At 37.7% G+C, this 19,141-nt stretch overlaps 1 protein-coding gene across 1 annotated transcript in view; it reads right to left on the bottom strand.

The window, feature by feature from the left end:
* The window catches only part of LOC136831244 (tetratricopeptide repeat protein 1-like), a 234,660-nt gene that overhangs the window by 1,316 nt on the left and 214,203 nt on the right, over nucleotides 1-19,141 (bottom strand). The window contains exons 2-6 of the mRNA XM_067091297.1: nucleotides 12,741-12,916; nucleotides 12,257-12,491; nucleotides 11,303-11,476; nucleotides 7,761-7,946; nucleotides 2,790-2,844 (exon numbers count right to left, since the gene is read on the bottom strand). Coding sequence (XP_066947398.1) covers nucleotides 2,790-2,844; nucleotides 7,761-7,946; nucleotides 11,303-11,476; nucleotides 12,257-12,491; nucleotides 12,741-12,913 — 823 coding nt within the window. The 5' untranslated portion in view covers nucleotides 12,914-12,916. The remainder of the gene's footprint in view (nucleotides 1-2,789; nucleotides 2,845-7,760; nucleotides 7,947-11,302; nucleotides 11,477-12,256; nucleotides 12,492-12,740; nucleotides 12,917-19,141) is intronic.

Consider the following 19,141-nt stretch of genomic DNA (forward strand, 5'->3'; position numbering starts at 1 on the left):
TATCTCAGAGTAAGGATGTTAAGCTTTGGTTATGTGCTAGTAAGTTGAGACACTTCAATTCCTCACCATTTTTAAGTGGACTAAAGTCAATTTAACCATCTTGTATACAAATGACACAGGCTGTGTGACCCTCCTCATAATCAGCACCCTCAATAAATTGGATCTAACATTTCTGAGAGGCTCAAACTGTAAATGATGGCAATTATGAAAGGAGCTGTCTTGTCATTAATTAGTACCTCTAGTGCAACCCTGAATTGTAATTTAGGAGGGAGGATGATGATGTCACACAATTGGAACCAACAGCAATGGATTTGTAATGTCAGAAACCCCTACATCAATCATATAAGGTATACCTGCAGGTACTCCAAGAAATACCAGCCTCCAGCTTAACTTGGGATGTGTGAAGGTCATGATGGTGATGAAGATGACTAGCCTATATCTCTTCTAACTGGTAGAAATATGATCCAGTGCAACCATGGGACTCAATGAATAAACATCAAAAGGTTCAAAGGTAACATAACATCTCATAAATAAACTGCACAAGTGTTCTGAAAATGCCAAGTACATTTTCACCAGATGGTAGAGAGCTCCATGAATCAGAAAGTCAGGAAAGATGAAAGTGCTCAAACCTTGTCGCTTTAATGTTTAGTTGAGAATGGTCCTCCAAGTAAGCCTGTAAACCTGCAAAAGGCCGATTCCATGAAGCAACACTTTTTGAAAATTGGATGATTCTTATGACCTCAAGACTAACTTCATCTTAAGAGACCAGCAAGACAGGACAAGCAAAGGAGGCTAAGATGCATTTTCTGGAAGACTAGGTCCAGGGTATGAACTTTAGAGTAAACAAAAGACTGACAGAAGACCAACACATGTTCACTTACATGCTTAGAGGAGGCAAGGGCAAGCAGAAAAAGTCTTAGGGTTTGTATCTAGCATATAAGCATCTGCCAAGGGCTCATAAGGGGAGTATAATTAGGCTGTGCAGTACCAAAGTCATGTCCAGACCTGGCGATTTAACTATAAACCATGGAATATGATGTGCAAATTAGATATGTTTCCTAAGCTCTAAACCATCCTGAAGGAAAGCCAATTAGAGAAGATGTGTAACCTTGAATAGCTAAGTAGCTTGTTAGCATAGTAACAGGTGTGGGTGGATTTCTACCCATTTGTTGCATTCAGTACTGGCCCATGAAAACTTGCCTTGATAAAGGGAACTGGAACAAGATACTTGATGTGGAGATAGCTACTGGTGTTGCAGCTGCTTCCAAAAGGCCACTCTCTTGGAGGCTATGTATAATCATGTGTGAAAATGAAGACCCTCTGTGGTACTGCCCTCCAAGTGAGAAAACATCTGGAGTTGTCTGATGAGATCTGTGAGGCCCAGGAACCACTCAACTGTGGCCAAAGGGATGTCATAAGGGTAAGTCAAGAGTTCACTGAAGTCTGAACCCCAACCAAGAGTGTCACATTAGTCTGATGAGAGAGAGAGAGGCCTAACCATGATGTCCACTACCCAAACAGACAGCAGTACAGACAGTGGCAGTTTGATGTTGACAAATGAAGTGAGAAGATCTGGGAAAGACATCCCCCCCCCCCATAAACACCAGAACCTTTTAGACATTCAAGTGACCACTGAAGGAAGATCTGACAAGGCTATGTTGATCTTATTTGTCCAAGGTGGGTGGGGATTTTTACCTCCAGGAAACAAAGGGATTATGATCTCGTTCCTCCCTGATCTCCCCAACAGTAGTGTTGTCAACTAAGACCCTGACGAAATGCCCAAGTGTGCTTAAGAGGCCTAAGAGGTCAATCTATAGTGAACTTGATATGCATAGGTCCATCCTTGCTTGATGAGAACCCAACACAGTTGAGCAACTTATGACAGGCTAGCCAGGATGAGACTATGATTTGATACACTTGCAAAGGCACTGATCCAGCTGAGGGTGATGAGTACTCATGGGAGGTTCATAATCCATTCTGGAATTGCACCCTTCATAAGACACAATCTTTATGAATGGAAGCAAATAACACTACCAGCGACAGCTCAAAGGTCTTTGCTTCTAAAACCTTGTTGTTGCTCCATAGTACCGTCCACACTATGCCTCACAGTGTGGAATAAGGTATACTGTATGTAGGAATGAACAAAAAAAAAAAAAAAAGTATTTTCAGTTTTTCACTGAAATGCACTTCATTTAGGCAATGTTTAATGAAAAGTATTTTTTGTTTTGTAGCAATTTGCTTAGCTCAAATGGCATCAAAATAAAAATGAAATTAACAAATACAAAAACACATAAAAATGAAAACGAAAAAAAATGTTAAAAATATAATAACGATAAATAAAAAAATAAAAATAAAATATACAATAAAAAAATTTACATGAAGCAATAAAATAAATACAACTGAAAATAAGCAGGAGAACCTTGCCACCCACTACTTGTCCAGTAGCTGCCCAATTTCTCTAGATTGTATATAGTACATGGTATTTTACTCTACTTGTGCAATGGAAAAGTATAAATGGCAAGCTTGAATGGGTGAGAGATACTGAAGATTTGCATCCCTGTTTCTGTGAGTTGGCTCAGGTAAATGAATACTGTATGTAATGGAGGGCTTCATTTGTATGGTTCATATGAACAATCATGGTTTGTTCCTCTATTTGCCTATCTGAACTGAAGGCAATTCATTTAACTTTTAAATATACTGTGAGCGAGAATTTTAGTACAGTCTACAAACAGGTGATGGAGTAATCGCATCAACTGGCTGGAAAAATCCTCAAAAAGTAATGTACTCACCCATCATTTCTTCCTTCAACTTTTCATTTCTTTCATTAATCATGTCTGGAAGACGCTGAAAACATAAAAGACAACATAGAACCAAATATATAATGTACATCAATATTATCTGAAATAGTTAAGAAGTTAAGATGATCTGCAACAATTAAGGATACTTATAATTTCATTTAATGATGCACATGCATAACTAGCATAAAGCTCTAACATTTAAAATCTCTAATGACAAATTGCATTCTATAATACAGTAAATTGCAATACAGTAATAAAATTTTAACTATCCTACCACTTGGCCAGGCCCAATTTCTTGAATTTGTTCATTCATTTAATGTACATCTTCAAACCATATATATAAATTCTAATAACAAAGGTGCATACATTTGCAGGACGTTCTAACATCAGAAATCCCTAAGATGGCAAATTGCATTCTACACTACAGTAAACTGCAATAGAGCCATACAGCCCGACTATCTCAAATTTTTTTCAAGTAATTTGTAGTTTTCTAAGATATATAAACCAGAACCTTTTATGCAAGAGTATTCTTCAGCATGAGCTGGAATCAAACACTTCTTCCTACGGCAACAGGTACTAAGCTGGGTGGTTGGGGTGGGAGGATGATAACATGTTCAGGTTTGTATAGCTATGAAAAGTGCAAATTACTTCAAAAATAAGTAATCTGTTCCTATGGGGATACAAACCATTGCCTTTTATGAAAGAGATTCACACCTTAGGTAAGAGGAAGTGTCTGAACTGACTGGTAAGGTGAATCTCCATCCAAAATGCCCTGATAGCAAGCAGGGTAGTACTGACTCCTGTAACCTACTATTCAGTCTTGTAAAAGATACCAGAGTGATAGGGCCCTGACTCTGAGAGAAGTGTCTGGATCCTCACTCATATAGGAAAATCTGAGAGAGCCAAGTGACCCCTACTGGGCAGCTAAACTCTGGTCAATAAAAACTGATGGATTCAAATCATAATTCCTGCCCCTCAACCCCAACTTAAATCAAGAACTGAGAGAGTTGTATCTTATCAACAGTATCTGTAAGACTGGCTACTCAACTTTAGCTTACCTGCATCTGCGGCTATCCCAAAATATAGTCAGCAAGTTGTTGCCTCAAAAAGGGGAAAAAAGGAAGAAGGATGAGAGGAACCTGTCACTCTTTCCATTAAAACTAGACTTATGCCATCGCAGTACCTTATGAGAGATGCTTTCCTGTCTGAGATGAGCTTGGGTGACTGCACAACCTGCTGTGCAGCCACCACTGGTCCCAAGGATAATATATTCTGGGACTTATGGGTGATGTCCCCTGGTTACAGTGAGATTTGGTCTGACATCTCCAAACACCTGCCCTCATTACCTGTGCTGCCATAAGTTACTCTGAAATGCAAGGGGCAGTCCCATGCCCTTGACTTTTATGAACATCTCCCTGAACTGTGTGATTGTTCACTTCACTGGGCAAGTCGTAAGCCCATCTGATTACAACACGAAGCCACTTCTAGTGCTTGCCAGTACAAAAAAGAGGTCCAACACTTTGGCTTAAGAGGTTGGGTCCTTCTTTGGTAGTACCACATGGCCTGCACCAGACATAAAAGTTCCTCATCCAGATCACCACAAACGAAGTCCTAGAGAGAGGGAAACGAGAAACTCTTGTATCTCCTGTCAGAAACTGATGGGTTCTGGGTTTTCACTACCAACTTAGGAACAGTGTATATGAGAACACAAGAGAGGGCCAGGCAAGATAAGAAAGGCCTTGCAACTTGCAATACACTTTGTTGGGGCTAAAGCTAGCAAGAAGACAGCATTTAGTGTGAGATCTCTGTCACAAGTCTCCCAAAGGGTTTATACGGCACTTGAGTTTTGTTGTGGAGGCTGAGAGTCACATTCCACTACACAGGCCAAAGCTCCTGAAAAACATAGATAACTCCATAGAAGCAAAGAAATCTATGCCCTTCAGTCTAAAGACCTGGCTTGAGAAAGGGTGATAGCCTTTTAATGCGGAAACTAAGAAAAGCTTGTCTCCACTAGGCTGACGAGGAAGTGCGCAACCTGATGAAAAGCAGCTCCAACTGGAGTGAGACCCCTTCTATGATACCAATCACAATATGGCCCACTTGGTATCATCAGCATAGTGGATCATGCTGAATGGAGCAAAGGCATAAATATCCAGATTGTCCCAAATGTGCTGGAAGGCATCTTCCAGGCCAAGGCCACCCTGAGGTCTGGCACAAGGGAGCTAAACATTGGGTGGAAGAGTAATTTGAGGCTAACCAGTGTTGCTTCATTTGCCACTGAAGTGAACACAGGTGGATACACCTTGAGCCTGCTGACACAAGAGTCCAAAGGAAAAACTCCAGCAGCTGTTGAGTTCATAGCACGCCTAGATACTTTGCCTACTTCTTTGGCATAAAATCTTTTTCCAGTTTGTCTTGATCCTCAGTTTGTGACCAAATACGAGGATATGGTCTATGTTCTGGAGCAAATGTGCCTCTGAGGACAGCTGAACTAGCCAATTGTCCAGGTATATAATGCAACAAGCATATACCCTACAAATGGGCCCAAGCCAATACCAAGGTGAACCCTTGTGTGAACACCTGAAGGGCAGTTGACAATACAAAGTAACAAGCTCTGATCTGGTAAACTCAGATACTTCTGGGAGGAGTGATGGATGAGCACTTTCCTGATTCACAGAAAGCATCAAGTCTCCCAATCTGATAAAATCCAACACAGACCGTCCTGTTTCCATCTTGATCAGTCTGAAGGGGAAATCTGTTCAACCGGAGGGGAATCGATGATCAGTATCCAGCTAAGAGAGGTAATTGTTAAAGTTTGGAGACTGGTCATCTATGAGGTCTGGGTTTCTTGCCTTGGTTTCATGGAGGGGATGCCCCCTCCCTGGACATAAAGAGAGCTGCAGTTCACTTCAGTGCAATGGAGTGTTTGAAGACTACATAGGGTCAGAGACTTCCAGCTGTCAGTGTCTCCTCTCCTCTGCCGCCTCTACCTTACCCTTCAGAGAGAGTTAGGAAGTTCCCTAAACTTGATTGTTCTGTAATGAAAGATTACTCTCAAATGAAACTTGTCTCTTGAAGTGAGAACAGAACATATCTTCTAAAGAAAAATTTTCCCTACAGGCTGGTGCTCTGATGCGAGAGGAAAGTCAGTACCTTTCCTCCCAACAGCAGCAACCTCCTGAACTTTGCTTTCTCATCTTCTGATGAAGCACTAGCAACGACAAAGTTAGAAAAAACATTTGGCAGTGCCTTCCTCCTCTTGCTCCAAACCCTTTGCATCATAAAACAGGCAAACTCGAACACTCATAGCAAGGAAAATCAGGACTGATCCCCTTTCTAGCTCACTGCTCCCTCCCCCTTTCCCACAGCAATAACCTCTCTACTCAATGCTTCTTCATTTCTTCTCTTATCACCCTCTCTAACTCTCTGCTCCCCCCTTCCAATATTGATATCCGCTCTAGCACAATGCTTCGATGACAGAGTTGAATTGAATGAGGCAGCGACAGAAGAGGAGAGAGAATGAAAGTCAAGATAGAAGTAGGTGACGGAGATGCCAGGAGATCCCATCTAGGGTGACAGAGTGAGCATCAAGAGAGGGAGACACCCAAGGAGGCAAAGCCTTCTCAAGTGAGAAGACAGGTGGTGTCGAGACACGAAATGGGTGATCGTCACTTCAGGTTACACACTCTTGACAGGTGGTGGCACATGACTCCAGACTTGGCTGCCATGGTTGCAGCATGATGGGATGAAAATGAGTCTGAAGACTTGCCATCTACAGCGTTCGATGAATAATGTTTGTACACTCATCTTTGGGCATGGAGGACCACTAGTCCACAGTTCACCGTAGACACTGGACAGGTCTGCTAAGGGGAATATTGTTTGCCATCAAGGGAGGGTATTACAGACCTGTGTTCTTGTGTAAGGATGACATAAATAAGCTATAAGATATACCATCCTTGCCTACACAAGAATGGGAAGACAAGCTTAATGTAAAATAAATCCCCAAACACTATTAAACTGAATGGAAGTATACAAATAACAACAGGAACAAAATATCTTAATACAAGGCAAAGAAAATAATATACAGTAATTAAAACCCAAGAAAGACAGAGGATTGCAGTAACCATTACTGTGAACTGGCAAAAACGGCAAAATATTTACAGACTAAGTGAACCTGGATAAGGAAATGGCAAATTTCACCCAACCCAAAGCAAGAATTTAGCAAACCAAGCAAATTTTACATACTGACTTAAAGGAATCACATGAATGATGAGCTTGTTTAAAATCTGGAAAGCAAGTACTCACAGTGACAGAGGTGGTGAGAATGCCACCAACAGGAAAAGAGACTGTAACTTAGTGATAAGCGCACTCAAACACAAGTATAATACACCAAAGCGAAGCATTTAGCAAACAAATGTATGTGAATAAAAAAAAATTAATGGCATATCAGTTATGGGAAAAACAGTGACAACCCTTGGAAGCACAATGACTCTGGAGCAATGGCTGGGGATGCACAATGGGTCCTTTCTCCTTGCAAGATATTTCAAGTTGGTATGACTACAGCAATTCAAATATAGTGAGGCAATTCTATGTTTAATGTGTTAGTAAAAAAGTGTTTTTACTGAAAAAACATTGATTTTCTGTGTAACAAAAGTATGGGTAATGAACTCTTTGTTTAAATTTGCTGTCATCCAGCCCATCATCACAAGACCTTATACAGGTATGCAAGAAGAAAGTCCTACAGACCAAGCTGCAAGACAGTACATAATGACCCTCAGTTCAGAATTCATCTTCTCAATCCTACCTTACTTTACCAATATTTTTGGCAGAACAGACATTTCTAGTAAACAGCACAGGTGAAACATGAGTTTATTCTTGAATAAAATTTTGTGTGGAATGACTTCAAACACCCACAATAGTTCATAAATCACAATACAGCAACAAATAATAATGACTTCTTACCCTAACAGCCTGAAGTGCTTCTTGGTTATAGGAATCAAGCTCTAAAACTCGTTTAAAGTCCTGAAGCGCATCGTCTAACTGTTCAGTTTCTTCATTAAGAGTTGCTCGCCGAAGAATAGCTTTCAAGTACGTTTCATCAAGATCCACTGCTTTGCTGCAGTCCTTTATAGCCTCCTTTTTAAGACCCTGCACCAAAGAAAAATACAGATACAGACTACTGTCAAAAAACAACACAATTTCATCCCTCTTACATAGCAAAGCATAAATAAAATTTTTTGTATTACAAATTTAATACAAAACTTTACCCTACTGTTTGTTCTATGCTGCTTTGTGTAGCATTTTATACAAAGCAATTTTACAGCCATTCTACTGTATATCAAATGTAAGTTTCCAGCAAGTGATTTCCATGCTTGTTTAATCTAAAACAATTCACTGACTTAAAAAATTTCTACCTGTTTCCTGAAGTGCCGCACCTTAATGTTGGCTACACTGAGATGTAAACAAAAACACAAATTTCAATATACTACACATACAAACCTCTTACTTTTACATGTGTTTACAAGACTGATGGAGGGAGGAAAAACTGAGTGCTGAATAGCTGCTTGAACTCGTATCAAAGCTACGGATTGCTTTCAAACAATCTTTTCTCTTGACTGTAAACTAGAGAGGTATCTAAATTGGTGAGAAAAAAGAATCCCAGTTACACAACTAGAGAACTGGGTCTATGGAACTCAAACCAATTCTGTAGTTCCTGTCTACAAAAATTACGGTAGATTTCTTATCCTTAATGTGTCAAATATTACTCTGAAGGAGGGTGACTGATTCTTGAGCTCTATGGTAATTATTTCATTGCACTGGAGATCATCACTGAATTGGTATCAACTACTCACTCAGTATAAATCTGCATAATTATTGTAAAAGAAATTTAGCCAGACCACCAAGTTAAAATCTTCTAGTAAGTTGCTAAAAAATTTGCATTGTCGTAATTAAATTATTGTTCATTGAAAAATTCATATCTATATAAATAAACTGTACAATTTGTGAAAACTAAAAATTTGAAATAAAGCCTTTTGAACACCTGAACAGTGTTCATTCTCAGTGTTTAAGGTAAAAGAAAAAAGTAAACACCACAGAAGAACACTGTTTGGGTGTTCGAAAATCTTTCTGGATAGTTTTTAGCTTTTACAAATAATACAATTTATCTATATAATGAACAAGTTAGTTTCCTAAAAACTTGACAAAATGACAAATTTTAAATCAACTTGTATTTTTCACAATTAACAAACCTGCGGTCTCAACGTACAGGAAAATTCTTTGGTGCCTGCTGGAGTCCGGTTAAAAAAAGTACAAGGATTTCGGTGGCAATAGGAGCTAGCCAAGATGCCGGAAAGGAGGAGGGGACAGTGCATCAGTTTCCTTTACCCAGGTAACTAAATGAGGGGTGGCTTGAGGTGGGCCATATACTTCAAGATTGCAGGTTTATTAGTTAGTTATGAAAAATACAAATTGACTTGAAATTTGTCATTTGTTCACATACAGAACAAACCTTTGGTCTTAACATAAGGGAGACTTACCCTTGGAGGAAGGACAGAGAAAGCCTCAGAACCGACTGGAGGTTAAGTGCACCTGGGCTCACTTCCTGGCCAAAGCAGGACATAGGAAGGAGTCATATGCCTCTGATCTGTTAAGTACAAGGTTACTCAGCAGACAGACATCTGGGTTAAGAGACAATGTGAACTCCTGTTACATTGTGTCTTGTAGGAATATAAAGAACCTGTAATTGTCGGAGACAACAAACTTACATCAGCCACCAACCTTGTTTGTTGCCATTTCCTTTCTCCCCTTGCAAGAGAGAGGAAGGGACTTGCTTCCATATATAGTTTGTATTGTGTAGGAACAACAAAAAAACCAATGGAATGGGGCTCTCTCACTTGTATCTGACTAGTCCCAGCACGACGGATTAATTCTCTCTATTGCCCACTGGTAAAGGAGAAAAAGAAAGAGAAAGGAAGAAGACCAGCCATCACATTCACTCTCACTTTCAAAAACAACATCTTAGGAAAGATCTACCTGTCCCATTAAGGGCCCTGGATGAGCTACACAACCTGTTGAGTAGCGACTACCAAACCCAAGAAAAAAGTGTCCAAGGACCCGTGGGCAACATCCCGCAGATAGAAGGATGTGAAGGTGGTTTGGTGAAGCCATGTACCAGCCTTTAACATACTTTGAACTGACAAGTTCTTTTGAAAGTGATGGAAGGGCCTAGATCCTTAACATCATGTGCTCTTGCATGCACTGTATTGGCATCTGAATGTGAAGAACAACTGTAGGCTTGCTTGATTACTTCATGTAGCCAAAAGGAGATAGTATGCTTGGACACTTCCTTTTTGTTCCAGCCTGTACTAACAAAAAGTCTTTGACAACCCAGACCGAGATATCAAGGCCTTTTTAGATAGTTACCCAGTGTCCTGACAGGACATAAAACCAATTCTTCAGGGTCATTAACAACATAATCTCCAGGGGAAGGGATAGAAGGGGACTCGAATCTGTCATTGTGAACTGAGGGATTTTGAGTCTTAGCTACGAATTCCGGGGACAAATTCGAAGGCTACAGACCCCCAACCCCTCGTGTTTAACGTCAAAAGAAAGTCCATGAAGTTCACTGACTCTCTTTGATGAGGCCAAGGCTAAAAGGAAAACCGTCTTGAGGGTTAAATTTCTATCTGACGAAGCCTGTAAGGGTTTGTATGGACTACGTGTGAGGCTTCTAAGCACCAGTGTTAGGTCCTATTTAGGGGATCTAAGATTTCTCAGGGAACAGGACTGCTCAAAACTCCTGAGAAGCATAGAGACTTCCCATGAAGACGAGAGGCTTACATCCTTCAAACGTAGAACTAAACCTGGAGCAGCCCTATATCCTTTGATGGCTGACACCATAAGGAGTTTTTCCCTTCAGAGAAAAATGAGGAGGTCTACTACTTGTTGAATAGTAGTTTCGACTAGAGAGAAACCCCATTGACAACACTAATCACAGTAGATGGCCCACTTTCCCTAGTACACGGCTGAAGAAGACCTGAGACAACCAGACCTTTCTGATGTTGCTCTGCAAGAAAAGCCTCTTGCTCGCAGGAGTCACTGGATAGTCTCCAAATGTGAAGAGGTAGGGACTCTACTGACTGGAAAAACCTCTCGATGTGCAGTTGCCATAGAAGATTGTGTCAAGGGGGAATCTCTCTCAGTGCTTCTGTCAGCAAAGCTAGTAAATCTGGATACCATTCTGCATGTGGCCACAGGGGAGCTACCAGGGTCACCTTGTGAAATCACTAGCACAATCACCCATTTTTAACAAGAGCTGAGGACCAAGACACTATGAAAGGAAATGTGTGATCTACCCTGATGGGAAAAAGGTTTCTTCTCACCAATTAACACAGTCTGAACAGCTATTCAGTACTAGATTCTTTCGCCTTTTTGCTAAGTAAGCACACTCAAAATTGAGAGGTTTGTAATATACAATAATACACAAAATTTTCAGTGTAACATACTATCTTTGCTTTGGCAGCAGCTCTGTTAGCGAAGAGAACTGCTCGATCTTTGGGAAATGAGATGGGGCATATTCTGAGCCCCGCTGTGTATGCAGTCATTGCCTCAGTAAAAACACCTGCTTTGAAATGACTGTTCCCTGTTTCCTTGTGTTTCAAACTTTCATTTCTCTTTTCCTGCAAAAACAAAAAAAGGTTTCATGAGTAAAAAAATATCATTACCATAGAAAGGTAGACCTCACCTAAATTTATAAGATCTTATCTACCAATTTCTTAGTTATCAATTATGTTTATGATGGTTTTTGTTAGGCTGCCTTTCTAAAGCTGATGCATTTAGCATATATACAGCTTTTCTAAAGCTGATGCATTTAGCAAATATACAGTATCTCTTAAACTGAAAGATAAGTAAAAAGGTTTACTTAAGCTGGAAATTATATGGAACTGTTACTGGCTGTAAGATATCTGAAAAGTTAAAGTCAGGCTATAGTAGCCTGTGGGGTCTATTACTTAAAAGGATTAATTTTGCTGCTCATCTGAAGGCTAGAACCCAAAAGCAGCTGATGAGCTGGGGGGCTACTTTGAGACTATTAAGTAAATGACAAATAAAAAATTATTCCCGTACACTGATATCATTAGCTTTCAGTGACATCAATACAGACCTAAATATTCGTAACAAACTTGGCCAGTGCATCCTACTTATATAAAGTTTCACCATTTCAATGACCAATCACTCTGCATATTAAAATCAGACATTAAAACCTGTGCAGCATCTTTCTGTGTACAAATCTAGTCTTACCAGGTTCATGTGTGATATATAGTATCCAGTTATTCTAATGGTTAAGACTATAGTACTGTATTGAACTGTAAATGTAGCCATTACTACCCATGAAGAATACTTAGCAAAGGGTGACAATAACACTAAAATCAAACCAAGAGAAAAATTCAACCAGATCTTACGTTTTTCTCCTCTTCACTCATGGATAACTCTAAATCTTTGAGATACTCCTCATTCAGGAATTCTTCTTCCTCATCATCCTCCCCAGGTGAATTGCAAATATCTTCTGGCTTGACACCACGGATAAAATTTGCCTCATCTGATGGGGTACTGTCTGTGACATGTCCTTCCTGACCATCAGGTTCTATAACCTGACCATTAAAATTCAACCCTTCACACAATCTGTCATTGCCCAACCTATAAAAAAAAAGGCATATTATGGCTTGAATATTATAAAATATGTAACTCATTACACAATTACTTAATCACAACTTGATGATCCAAAAAATTCTAAAGACTTAATGGACTGAAGTTTCAATTACTTCACAACTACAAACATCCTATAAGTCACAGGAGAAAGTAAATTATACGTAATACCTAAAAATATTGTAAAGTACTCGTACATCAAATATAACATTTACACAATAAAATACTGTAACTTCCTACACGTGCTGTGGGCTGTCATCAGGATCTGTTTCGTCATCATCAGCTGAATGGAAAGAGTCAGCACTGACATCACTTCCTGGAGAGGGGGGTCGTAACCTTTTATTTTCTGGAGTATCTGTAAGATCAACCTTGGACAACTTTTCCTCTACACCTTTTGCCTGGTCTTCTGACATTTTCTGGAAAGACAAGCAACACTTCATAAAACATGGTGTCTACCTAATGTGAAGTGGACAAAACAGCACAGGATTACAAATTAGTGAATTAATAATAGCCCATCAAAAAGGACCATCCAATACAAGTGAAGACTACAGAGCTGTGGTCCTCATGGGTAAGCAACTACAGATACCACCCAACTTACAAACATTCAAAGGTACAAACAAACAGAATCGCAAATTAAAATTGTGTTTAGAGCACTCCCCTTTGCCAATCGTAAGTTCAAATTTTGTTTTGCACACCCATTCTGTGCATCAAGTACTGTATGTGTACAGTGTGTTGTGTTTTAGGATGAAAAAAACGTACAGTACTGTACTGTATTGATTTTATATCATACTGTGCTTAAATAGGCATGAAGAGTACAGTAATCAACTGACAAACAATTCAACATACAAACGGCCATCCGCAATGTAACTCGTTTGTAAGTAGGGTGGTGTCTGTACCTCAAAATACTAAATCAATGATAAAGGCAAATGTTTAGGGGCAACAAAAGGATTCCTGAAAATCTGCTGTACAGTATTTAATTTTCCTATTCTGTATTATTATTTATTTTTATTAATTACTATAATCTAAGTTTTAATTCTGTGTCCTTGTTAAAATATCATACATTAGTAACACTGTCTTTAACAATAATACTGATGATGGCAACCCCTCTTAGTTACTCACTACATTGTTGACATACAATATTTTTGTCATCTTCATAATAAAGTATTTTCCATAAGTGACCTGTCCATCTGGAACAAGTGACTTATGATTTGTTATGTTTCTAAGCGTGTTCCATCCATAACCAAATATAATTTTTTCCTATTTTCAACTTTAAAAAACTTGACTTTAAAACGTTTGATTAATATAACCTTACCTCATTTTCTTTTTGAATATGAATCCTGCTACTGTACTTTGTCTCATCACCAATTATTCTTAATTAATGAATTTACTTGGATGAGACTACTTGTGCTTCTATACCTATTAATAAACTTTTTTTTTTTTTTTTTTTTTAGAATTTCAGCTACTATTACGCCAATTTACTGTATCTTCTCTTTTGAACAGCTTTCTTTGATCATATACATGCACTAATTGTTTTGAACTTTCAGTAAAATATTACTTCTGAATGACTTAGACTTTTTCCAAAATATCAATAGAAGTCATAACAATATGTTTCTTTAGTTTATACAAAACACTACCATTTTGCAGGATCTGCATTTCTTAACACCACTTACCATGGTCATCTGTTTAATCCAAGGCATACTTCCAAAAGGCCTTAAATGTATTCTATGTCATTGTTAAACTATTTTTATGCACAAACTAAAGGATAAATATAACCCAATGGGTTATTAGCTTAGATACCGCCAAATCCCACGATATTCAGAAAGGTCTGTACAACAGTTTCATCCATGAAAAAGTGACCACGACCACAATGCATATCACAGCAAATGCATTCAGACAAAAGCACAGCATTTCTTCATGGCTAGGTCTTTTCTCTTGATCAAAAGGCTCCTTTGACTACTGATAAAGTATAAGAATATCAAATTAGAAAAACTGTGGCAAGTAGAACTGGATGGATGGATGGATGTATGATATTTAGGGCAAAAGCCCAGGCACTGGGGCCAACAAGGCCATTCAGCGCCGTAATGGAAAGAAAATAAATTATGTTCAAGTTATGAATTCATGAAGGAAATGATTAATAAATAAAATGAAGTGATGTGACCAATAAATAAGGGTATGAAGTTTAATGAATGATGTGCTATATACAAAAAAAAAAATTGTCATTAAAATTCTACGTGATGTAATAAATTAAATAAAATTAAATATCGTTAAAAATTTTAATACACTTTAAAAAAGAGATGATAGCAGAAATATCTGCTTCATCTCCCAAAATATCAGACAGGGATTTACCCTGAAAATATCTCTCTCTTTGATTAAAATATCTGGGGCAGACCACCAGAATGTGCTCCACTGTTAGTGTCTCGTCACAGTAAGCACACTCTGGAGGGCTGCTTCCTTCTAAAATAAACTGATGGGTTAGACGAGTGTGCCCAATCCTTAATCTCGTTAAAATAACCTCTGTTCGTCTGTCAAGCTGGAATGACGAAGACCACGGTAGTACATTATCCCTAATATTTCTATATTTCTTATTATTGGCAAGAAGGGGAGAAGTCCACCTTTCTTGCCATTTACTTAAAACATAAGATCTAATGGGACCTTTTAGATCTGTATGAGGCACTTTTCTAAAAGAGGTTTCTGATAAAATACTAGCAGCTTTCGCTTCCCTGTCTGCCATCTCGTTTCCGCGAATCCCCACGTGAGAAGGGACCCAACAGAAAGAGACTGATTTACGTCGACAATATATACGAAAAAGCCACTCCTGAACTTTTTCAATTAATGGATGAAAGCTATTAAATTTTTAATAGCTTCTAAGGTGCTTCTAGAGTCTGAGTATATGACAAAATTAGAGTCACTACTTTGAAAAACTAAATCTAGGGCAGACACTACGGCTGTTAATTCGGCAGTAAGTATTGATGCAGAGTCAGGTAATTTAGCTGTGTACGCTGTATCACCAAGGATAACAGCGCAACCAACACCACTATCTGACTTAGATCCATCTGTATAAATTTTTGTAAAATTAGTATGGGTAACATCGTGCTCTAAGAATTTTCCCTAATCTCTTCTACAGTGCAGTCCTTTTTGTTAAACAGTTTCTTACATATTGATGCTTCTGGGATAAGCCATGGAGGATTTACAGGATATTCTACTTCCAGGACTTTCTGGGATTTAAGGTGATTATTCCTAACATCCTCATTCAGTCGAATTTGGAATGGTTTAGAAGCTCTTGTACCAGAAAAACTTCGAGAGTCTGTTTCCTTTAGTGCTTGAAAGGAGGGATTTTTGGGAGCACTTTTCATTCTAGCCATGTATCGCAACCCTAGCTCTTGCCTTCTTAGATCAAGGGGTAAATGATCTGTGTCGACAAGGCAAGTAGAACTGATTGTGCCAATCCATTCACTGTAGTATAATGCCTCATGTGAGACTGTGCCTCCTACTCTGAATATTGCCTTGAATATTATCTGGCAGTGAAACCTAATATTGAGAGTTTTATTTTCTTAGACATTTCATTTTTGACAATTTTATTGTGTCAAATTGATAAATTTCTAAAATTTTTTATTTAGGTATTAACATTTTATTTTTCATTTATTAATTATATCTAAAAACATAAAGGTTAATATACTGAAGGCTACATATATAAAATGCTTTTAACATTTTATTTATTTAGCCTTCAATATATTAATTTTTATATTTGGTAGAAATAATCTTTATTGGAATTTTTTATTTTTTATTTTTCATTAACATTCTATTTTTCTGTAAAAATTGAGAAAGAGACAACTTGAGGCTGTGAGGAAGTGGTTTCCTCTCCTGCTGGGGTTCCACTTCACAACAGTCACTGATCAGTGGTCATTTGCAACTGTGGTGTCAAGTTAATTATGGCTAATTACAATCAATATAACAATCAGAGACCTGTAGGGTAACGCACATTAATATCTTAGGCTGTAAATCTAAAATATGAAAGAAAATGTTATGCATTTTACAACGCATATTAATATCTTAGGCTGTAAATCTAAAATATGAAAGAAAATGTTACGCATTTTACAAGTACTGGGTAACCGTTAGTCCAGTTTGCCCTTATTCAAAAATATTTTGTAGGTACCATATGCAGATACCCACGAACGTGCCTAATGATCCAAAACTGCCTAATAACAACGAAAAGAAGACAGGATTTACTTAGGCGTATGTTCAGTCCAAAACAAAGTGCGGTTAGGTTAGAATAAGTATTTAAGAGCAGCGATTTACGAAGTTTTATATCTCTTCCATTGGGTTAGGCAAGTAATGATGATATATCTAGCCTATATTTCCCACTCCTGCTCTTGAGCTTACCAGGAGCTACAATGTATTTCCCGATTACTCCTGGCATTAAGCTAATCAGTTCGTTCCTGTCTTCATGATTTGCTGCTGTGATAACCCAGAGTTTTTAAGATTAAAATTTCCTTCACTATTTTAGATCACAAGTCTGGGCTAAAGTACTTTAATCTGTAATGCTAACTTACGTCACTGACTAGCGTATGTGTAATGAAATAGCATACAGCCTACGCCTACTTTATCAATACATGAAAAATTGATTAATTTTTACCAGAATTTCTCGTCACTGGCTATGACATACTCGGTTAGCATAGGCCTCCTATAACATACCTCGGAAGTAGGCCTATAGTCCTACAGGTTAGGTTATTATTCACTGCCTACACTAATAATATTAAAAGTCTTCCAAGAACCTATTGGGTACCTGACCACAACATGTATGAATCCACCTTTATAATAAAGATGATGTTATGAACATCTTAAACGACAAAATGAACAAACATTCCCAAATGGGATTGAAAATGAGTTTGTTTTTACCTTCTAAGTAAATGTTGGGATAAATAAAATAATAAACGAGAGACGGAGACTGGCGAGAACTGAAAATTGACGTAATCGAGATCAAAACAAACCAGACGTCGTTTAGTTCACAGTGACATCGGTGAGTAATTCTTCTTCTAGACTTGTCGATTATCTGATTATTCTTCTTTCTTTAAAAAAAATGTAAAAATAAGTAATGGTAGTATTCTTCTTGAATTATCAATGCCGCGATTATTCTTCTTTTCTTTAAAGGAAGATCTGGAAATAGGTAATAGTAGTGTTCTTCTTCTAGAATTGTCAATTTCGCGATTATTCTTTTCGTTTTCAATGATGTGGAAATAAGTAATAGTATTCTTCTTCTAGAATTATCAATCCAGCGATTATTCTTTTTTAAAGAAAGATGTGGAAATAAGTAATAGTCGTTTTTTTTTCTAAAATTGTCACTCACGCGATTATTATTTTTTTCAGGAAGATGTGGAAATAAGTAATAGTAGCCTTCTAAAATTATCAGTCACGCGACTATTCTTCTTTTTATTTAAGGAAGACATGGAAATAAGTAATAGTAATCGTCTTCTAGAATTATCAATTACATCATTATTTTTCGTATCAAGGAAGATGTGGAAATAAGTAACTGTAGTATTCTTCTAGAAATGTCAATCACGCGATTATTCTCTTCTTTTTTTTTTAAGGAAGACGTGGAAATAAGTATTAGTCGCCTTCTTCTTCTAGAACTGTACATTTCGTGATTACTCTCCTTTTTCATGGAAAAATGTAGAAATAAGTGATAATTGCATTCTTCTTCCAGAATTATCAGTCAAATGGCTACTTTTCGTTTTGTTTAAGGAAGATGTGGAAATAATTAATAGTAATATTCTTCTAAAATTGTTAATTACGCGGCTATTCTTCTTTTCAGGAGAAGATGTGGAAATCGATAATGGTAGTTAATAATTCACCATCTAAAAAAGGCTCTAAACAGCCACTGAGTCTACTAGTGGATTATTAAACTTACTAAAGATACAGCGTGTTCTTTGTTATGACTAAAATGGTTGCATCATTCAATGTATCCAGATGTGATATTAATAAACTTTAAAAGCAGTACTGAAAAAATTGTCAAAGTGTAGAATTTGATAAATATCCCATAAAATTAATTATTAACAAGGTTCCAAAGAAAAAATGATTCTTATGTAGATTTGAAAACAGGAGAACACTAAACCATTTTGTACCCTATTATAATCAAATTATCCTATAACTAAACAACACCAAACAGGAAAGTCGCGTTCAATACAAGTGGACGGAGGTAAGAAATGAGAAAATATTTAAGTTTTAGGACGTACAATGCTGCAGAAATTTGCAATCTGGCACCTAAATTCATTATTCAATAGCTACCAGATTTAGTTTTGGCGGAGTGTGTCCTTAAAAACGAGGAAAATACAACCGAAAACTAATTCCGCTAACCCCAAAGAACTAAACCTTAACACAAGGTTGTGGACTTTACTTGAGCCGTACAAAGGGTATCTCTACTTGCTAAAAAAAAGAATAATAAAATAAAACAAACGGATAAAAGCTATGACCCACTTCCGAGGGCATCTCATAGAAGAATTAAAATTACCCTAAAAAATTAGACCATGTACTATTACCGTTGTTCCTTAGGCCTATTATAATAACAAACACTTTAATATCATTCTAACTGTTAACTGATAAGTATGATGTTTACGATGGTTAAGTGGCATTTAAACATATTTAAT

The sequence above is a fragment of the Macrobrachium rosenbergii genome, chromosome 48 (assembly GCF_040412425.1).
Source record: "Macrobrachium rosenbergii isolate ZJJX-2024 chromosome 48, ASM4041242v1, whole genome shotgun sequence".
NCBI lineage: Eukaryota > Metazoa > Arthropoda > Malacostraca > Decapoda > Palaemonidae > Macrobrachium > Macrobrachium rosenbergii.